The sequence below is a fragment of the Pelodiscus sinensis genome, chromosome 10 (genome assembly GCF_049634645.1).
Source record: "Pelodiscus sinensis isolate JC-2024 chromosome 10, ASM4963464v1, whole genome shotgun sequence".
NCBI classification, from domain to species: domain Eukaryota; kingdom Metazoa; phylum Chordata; order Testudines; family Trionychidae; genus Pelodiscus; species Pelodiscus sinensis.
In genome coordinates, this window is record NC_134720.1 from 27,387,316 (window position 1) to 27,395,240 (window position 7,925).

Sequence of the window (7,925 nt, forward strand, 5' to 3'; positions counted from 1 at the left end):
TCATAACACTTGAGGAAGTAGGGAAGCCTCATTCTGCTTATTTTGATGGGGAAACTGAGGTACCAGAGTTGGTTGATTTGCCCAAGGTCAGTGAATAGGATAAATGGCAGTAGAACCCAGATTTCCTTACTTCTAGTCCTGTAATTCAACCACAAGGCTATACATATCCTCTTGTGATGAATATTTCTTTATTATTAGGAAATAATAGTTTTAAGCATCTGTTTGCTAAATTCAAAATCTGTTATAATGATGTTTTCAGCATTCTCTAGCCATATAAAAGTGAATATGATAAATAACCACAATGCAGGATTTTTGGCTACTTTCTGCAGCACATATAGTCAAGTTGGACTAGGTCTGTGTAAAAAATAATTACCTTTTGGCTAAGATCAAGTTTATTTTTCTAGTTGACTCAGAGTAAGTTTCGCAATATTTCCCACTTCAGTGAGGCTTCCTGCAAATCAAGCTCAGACAATGTGCCCCATTCTCTTGAATAATTAACCACCTTTGCATGATATGCAAAATAAGCTGAGACAACGTGTTCAAGTTGCACTCTAATAAGCCAGACACTTTCATCGGGTCATGGTTAAAGGAGTGTCTACCAAGTGTCTACCACAAAATGGTAAGTTACAATCTTTAGTGAGCTAGACTTTCATGCCTTTTTAAACTGTTAGTGATTTACTCTTTCAGGCTTATGACAAAATGTTAGAATTACTATCCCTTTGTGAACATTCAAAGATGTGATTAGCCATATAGGAGCAACTAAATGGTGTGCCTCACTCTGCCTTTGAGTTACCTTTTCCCTGAATATTGCTCTGAAGGGGATCAATAAGTCTGTTTTCAGGAGGTACATGAAACAATGGAGCTTTCAATATTTTACCACTTTTTTCCATTGAAAGCATATGTGGTGTGCAGCAATCCCATTGTTCAAACTTTTATTTTTTTAAAAGGTTTAAATTTGGTCACAATGATTTGAATTGCAAGGGCTTAGCTAAAAGCAGGTATATGGGGTTTCTGTGATTAAAGTCAGTATCTTGTGATGATGTCAACTAACATTTTTACAGGTATCTATTAGTACATGATATGTTGTATATTCATCTTTGATTCATATAACTATTTTATCTCATAATCTTAAAAGTAGTTTTCTTGCTACAATAATCAGCTGCCCCTATAGATTAGTGACAGATTTTTATATATTTTAGACAACGTAAACAATAAATATACAAAACATTTAAAACAGGAATGTCAATATATTTTGAGAAAATGTGATTCCTATTCTTAGGAAATGTTAATCGAAACTTCATTGAACATAAGTTGTAATCTCATTTCTGTTTTTCTTACATTTTTTTTTCTCACTATACGTTGTCAGTGATTGTGCTGCCAATATTTTAATAATGGGCTCCTACAAAAAATACCTCATTAGTCACTAATAAGCACCACAAACCAGGGTGTGTGTGTGCGTGCGCTATTAATGTGCTTCCCCTATTTAAACAGAATTTCACATCACTGTAACCTATGAAGGCAAAACTCGGTAAACAAAATTCTACTAAGTCCACTCTGGTAGAGATGTTTATATTTGTTCCTGAAAAACACACTGAATACAGTGAAGATATAGCACAAAGATCAGCTTGGTTATTTGAGGAAAATGGAAACAGCCTTTCACTGGAATTATTCCCCCCTCCCCGCCCCAGTTGATACTAGGTGAAATTTAAATGCAAAGCAATATTTTTTAGGACAAGGGCTAATTTACACATTTCAAGGGAGATGTGCCTGAACTACTTCAGAGACAAAGTATCCCAGTCATCTCTGGAATTTTAACAAGTGGCTTCCAAAAGTTCTTGTTAGCCTGTCATGATGTATTTTATTCTGAAATCCAATAGCAGGATAATAAATGGTTGGTTTAAATAGCCAAATAGAAGGCATAATAAATTGTGAATGTTGTTCTCAATTATCCCAGCTAATTTGATAATTTATATCATAAAATAACTTAAAATTGTAAACATAATTATTCATAGATAGTCCTGCACTAGACAAGGGTGCTGGACAATGTATTTTTACAACTTTGCAAATAAGCTAAATTGTGTGCGTATATTCCTTTAATATAGCACTTTTCTCAGCTTGCAGCAATCAAATCATTACCTGTTAGCTAAAATACAGAAAAATATACTATGCTGAAAGTTCCTTGGGGCAGTAACTGCATCTCAACTTCACAGCACTCAGTAGAATAGGACCCTGGGCATTCTATCTTACAAATAAATAATTATAATTATAATAATACACCATACAGAGAGCTGAATAGAGCTGAGATTTACTTGTAAAATGTTCACTAAAAATCGTGAATTGATGAAAGTTTAGACTTTACCACTGATATTTAACTGATAATTTTATCCAAACTTGAATTTAGCTAATGTCTTTTTATTGACTTCAGTGGGATTTAGATCTGACCCTAACTTTGCCAACAATTGTGAACTTTGGATTTAATATGTTTAGCATTGGCTTGTATTGTGAAAAATAGAAAACTAATATTATGATCTATGAAATTGCAAGAAATGAAATCTCCTTTTCTTCAAAATTGCCTTAGAAGTTCTGAGACACAAATGTCAACTGCAATGCATGCTATTATCACTCTTATAAGGCTGTGTCTATGTAATTCTGATAAACAAGATGAACATTAGCTTATTCCAATGACCATATAAACAGTACACATTCTTATGGGTTGATAAACAAGATTGTTTCCTTTTTCTAACTAACATGACTAATTGAAACTTCTTCCCAATACAGTCATTACCAATGGCTCAATCCTATACTACAATTTCATTCCTTACTTGGGCAAAGGTCCCTCTGGAAATGATGGGATTTCTGCCACAGTAAGCAGTGAGTAAGATGTAGGAGTAAAGCCCCACTGACACAGAAAGAGGTGATTTCCCCCCAAAATGCTATTATGACAGCTTTTTCTCCCTCCTCCTATCACATTCTCTATTGCCCAGTGCTGTGTAAGTATAACATAATGATTTTAGTTTAGACAGTTAGTATAATGGACACACAGCTTTGTGCTCTGTCTTATGGGAGACCCTCAGGAAAATAAATCTCATACACAATCCCAAAGTCCTTGCTCCATTTCTTACTAAGGAAGTATTCTCACAATTTCATCTGTATTTTTGATCATTATGTTTTTTACATCTCTTTGATGTCAAGACCTTGAAACAGTAAGGTTGTGTTTATAAGACTTTTTTTTTGCAGAGATGGAAGTGAAAAGATAGTGTAAAAGAAAATTAAGTTGCAATAACCACATTTATCACAGTTGAGATATCAAAAAATAGAATAGCACTGTAATTGTCATTTTTATTCTTATTGATTTTATGTTTTTAACTTTCCAGGATGGGTATAAGGCAAATGATTGCCTGGAGATGAATAACACCCTGTCAAAGTATTACCTTTCTACCATGTATACTATTGAGTTCATTTTTGGCATCATTGGAAATAGCATTGTCGTCTTTGGCTACATCTTCTGCCTGAAAATTTGGAAAAGTGGCAATATTTACCTGTTTAACTTATCATTATCAGACTTTGCATTTCTATGTACACTTCCAATGTTGGTGACAAGCTACTGCAAAGGAGAGTGGACATATGGGGATGTTTTGTGCCGAAGCAACAGGTTCCTCCTGCATGTAAACCTATACACAAGCATCCTTTTTCTCACCTTTATCAGCATTGATCGTTATATGCTCATTCAATATCCCTTCAGAGATCATTTTCTACAGAAAAAGAAGATAGCTGTTGTTTTATCTGTTGCCGTATGGATTCTGGTTACACTTGAACTGGTGCCAATATTCACCTTCATAAAAACTGATGTCAGTGATAACCAATGTAGAGATTATGCAAGTTCTCGAGAAGCAGAAAGGAACTTGATCTATAGTATGTGCCTGACGTTTTTGGGGTTTGTAATCCCTCTGTGTGTTATGTGCTTTTTTTACCTGAAGATGGTTCGCTTTCTTAAGAACCGTAGTGAGCAGTTCACAGCTGCTCAGCCACTTGAGAAACCTCTTTCTCTAGTCATCATAGCACTGGTTATCTTTTTACTCCTCTTTACTCCATACCACATAATGCGCAATGTGAGGATTGCCTCTCAAATGAAATCCTGGAATCAAACCCAGTGCACAAAGAACATCATCCACGCCATTTATATTATCACACGGCCTATTGCCTTTTTAAATAGTGTCATTAATCCTGTCTTTTATTTCCTCATGGGTGATCACTTTCGGGAAATGCTGATGACTAAAGTAAGACAACTCTTAAAAAGGATAACACCCACAGCAAATGAGGTGATGACAAAGCACTCTGACACAGAAACACCCTGAGGAATAAAGGTCCCTGGTTGATGGAACAGCTTTTACTGCTATATATTGAGGCTTTATGTAGATAGCTTCATTTAGGGTTGGCTAGTACATGAAATGAAGCCATTACTTACCAACGGCATAATAAACCTGATCTTACTATCTTTATTCAGGCAAAATTCTCACTGGCTTCAATAGCTGGTTGTAATTATAACAGTTGCAGGGGAGCCGATAGTCTCCATGGGCTCCTAGACGAGGTGGGGAGGGCCCAGCTCCATGCTCCCAGAAAGGCAGGGATTCAAGCCGAAAGACCAGGGCAAGACAGCATGCCCTCAGTACACCCCCCCCCCCCCATCCCTCAGAGCCTCACAGAGCGCATAGCATGGCATTCAAGTGGCAATTTAAAGAGACAAAGGCTCCAGCTGTGTAGCCAGGAGGCCCAGGCCCTTTGAATTGCCAGGTTCCAGGCCTGCTGCCCCTTTTACCCCCTCTTTCCCCTGCCCTCTATTGGTGGGCCTGGTCACATGACAGAAGAATATATGCACTTGTCTGTTTTAACCGAATGGAAATTGAATGTCTTGACGGTGTCTATCAAAGGGCAGAGGATGCATGCAATAGTGTTTCAACTGCGTTCATAGGTGAGGGCAGAGATGTTCCTTTTAAGAGCTCTGGCTGACACATGCACATACTGAACTTAGGCACATGTGACATGGAGGCACTTGGTCCCCCACACAGCGTTCACCTCAGGGCCCTCTAGTCTGTTCTTGTTTCACACTCTGAGGCTGCAGACCATTTATTTTGTAGAAGAAATGTCTGAAAATTCTTGGTTGAACTCGTCAGGGGAGTGGTATGTCTTAGGATGGGCTCGATAGCTTTATAATTTACTTATCATATATCTCTGTGTTGGTATTTGTTGAATAACTGAAAATGGAGAATCTTGCTTTGAAGCCCAAGCATCATCTGATACCTGAGTCGGGCTAAAGGAGTCCAAATCTCAAACCAGACTTCACTTTAATGCACTCCATAGACGATGAAGTATTGTATGTAAAAATTGCTTGGTTTAGGTATGACATCTAGCTCTTGATAGTTGTGCACCCATAAGGCACTGGGGTGCTGCGCTGGGGGTCTGAGATGGTTTTCTTATTGGATTATTCCTCAGGTGACACTCCAATAAGGTAGTTTCAGAGGGGTTGCCATGTTAGTCTGTAACTGGAAAAAATTTAAAAAACAGCGAATAGGCCTGCAGTACCTTAAAGATTAACAAAAAAATGTAGATGGTATCATGAGGTTTTGTGGGCACAGCCCACGTCTTCAGATGAAACTTCCATCTATATGTTTTGTTAGCCTCTAAGGTGCTGCAGAACTATGCACTGTTGTTCAAGTTACTCCAATAACTAATCATGTCAAGGTACAGCTCAAAATTTGTTTAATAACTGTCTGATAATAAACCATGCAGTCAGTAAACTTCAGAAATCTTAATGTTTTGCTTTTAATATGCACGTTCCCATACTTCATGACTTTCTCACTTCTCACCTGTAAACGGAATAATTCCTTAGCATGAAAATTGTAATTCATTGAATATAAAGTACATTTGGACAATATTAGCTGAGATTTCTGTCTGTATCTCCTATATGACACATTTGAACATTTCAGTAAAGATTCTTGACTGATGTAAATTAGCACTTTCACCACACAGGATCTACCATCAATATTCAGTATGGGCACGTCTAAACTCCAAATAGCTTATCTTGAAATAGCGCGTCTACACAGCTAATGCCCATCGAAATAGGACTGAGCTATTTTGAAATAGAGCGTCCACACTCATGGATGCTGAATCGTATTTAAGGCCACCCAGAAGCACTTCAGGCAGGGCATCAGGACAGCACTCACTTCCCGTAGCTGCTACCTAAGGCTATCTGAGGCTCATGCTTAAAGGGATGCCCTTGTACAGTTGTGTCTCAGGCTCTTCTCCTTTGTCTACCTCATTGAGGGACAGCAAAGCCTTTTCTCTGCCTGCTCTGGTTGCCCTTGTGGACATCACAGCACTCCTGCCATGAAGCCAAACCTATCTCCAAGCAGGCGACAGCTCTTATGTTGCATGCTGCACCTACTGGTGCAGTTTCTGTGGGCTGCTCTCGTAGTCCTGCAGGAACAGGACCCCGAGCTCTTTGCAGGACACCTCCTCACCTCTCTCCAGGCACTGATCATGCAGCTCGACCCCACCCACCCTCCCCTGCACACTGTGCACCCCTGCTTCTGGCAATTGGACACCAGTTCTGATTGGTGGGATCAGATCATCATGGAGCAGTGGGACGAGCAGCAGTGTCTCCAGAATTTCTGCATGTGGAAGGACACCTTCATGGAGCTGTGTGAGTGGCTCGCCCCTGCCCTCCGGCAATGGGACACCCACATGCAACCCACCATCCCCCTCCAGAAGTGGATCACCATCACCCTCTGGAAGCCCGCCACACCAGACAGCTACCAATCCATTGGGAATCAGTTTGGCATGGGAATCATGGTCATGCAGGTATAGTGCTCTCATGCTATTGTCCCAGGAGGGGGGTGAACTGCTGGAATGGGGTTCCCTAGGGAAGGGGTGGTGGGGTGGTGGAAGCCTCCACTCTGGGAGGCTTTTTTGGTCCTGCCTTCACAAAGACCTGCCAGGGGGATGGGGTAAGTTGGGGTTGCTCCTAGTGTGTGTGGGGGGAGGGCAGGGGAGATTGGGCTTCGATAACTCCCGAGGGCCCAGGCAACCCTGTGATTCTCTGTGTCCCTTCTAAGTCCGTAGTCACCAACCAGTCAATCGTGATTGACTGGTCGATCCCGAGGCCTTGACCAGTCGATCATGAGGCATTCTGGGCCCCCCATTTCCTCCCTCCTCCAAGAAACCCCACTACCTACCTTGAGCAACAATGGAGGTAGTGGCAGCTTCCTGCGAGGTGGACGGAAGTCCTACAGCTGCACATCACTTCCAGGGGTTCCGGAAATGCGCTAGCTGCTTCCTTGCCCCAGATCCCTGGCGTTCTGGGAACTTACTGGGTAAGTCCCCAGAGGCATGCACTGGGACTTCCCTTCTCTATGGGAGGGGGGAATCAGGCCCAGAGGGGGTGCGCAATGGAGGCTTCCCTGCTCCGCGGGGGGTCGAGGGGTCACGTGTGCGGGCTTCCCTATTCCACGGGGGGGAGGGGGAGAGTCAGGTCTGGCAGAGGCGTGCAACGGGGCTTCCTTCCTCTGTGGGAGGGGGGGTCGGCCCCGGAGGGAGCGCGCAACAGAGGAGGCTTCCCTGCTCGGTGGGAGGGGGAGTCAGGCCCAGCGGAGGCACGTGATGGGGCTTCCTTCCTCTGTGGGGGGGGACGACAGGGTGCCAGGGGGCAACAGTTTTCTTCAGTGGGGAGCAGGGTGCTGGGGGGCAGGTTTCTGGAGCAGGGAGCAGGGGAATAGGGGGCAACAGTTTTCTTCAGCGGGGGGCAGGGTGCTGGGGGGCAGGTTTCTGCAGCAGGGGGAAGGGGAACACCCTGTTCCCTGCCTCAGCACCCACTAGCACCCTTCCCCAGTACTGTGTCCCCTGTTCCCAACTGATTTTTCTGTGGGTCA

General features: G+C 42.2%; 1 protein-coding gene across 1 annotated transcript; it reads left to right on the forward strand.

Annotated features, from left to right (window-relative positions):
• Positions 1-462: 462 nt before the first annotated feature.
• On the forward strand, positions 463-6,487 carry SUCNR1 (succinate receptor 1). The gene is made up of 2 exons (XM_006115976.4): positions 463-619; positions 3,375-6,487. Exons 1-2 carry the CDS (start codon positions 617-619, stop codon positions 4,353-4,355), a joined length of 984 nt encoding a protein of 327 aa, XP_006116038.2. The 5' UTR covers positions 463-616; the 3' UTR covers positions 4,356-6,487.
• Positions 6,488-7,925: the final 1,438 nt, after the last annotated feature.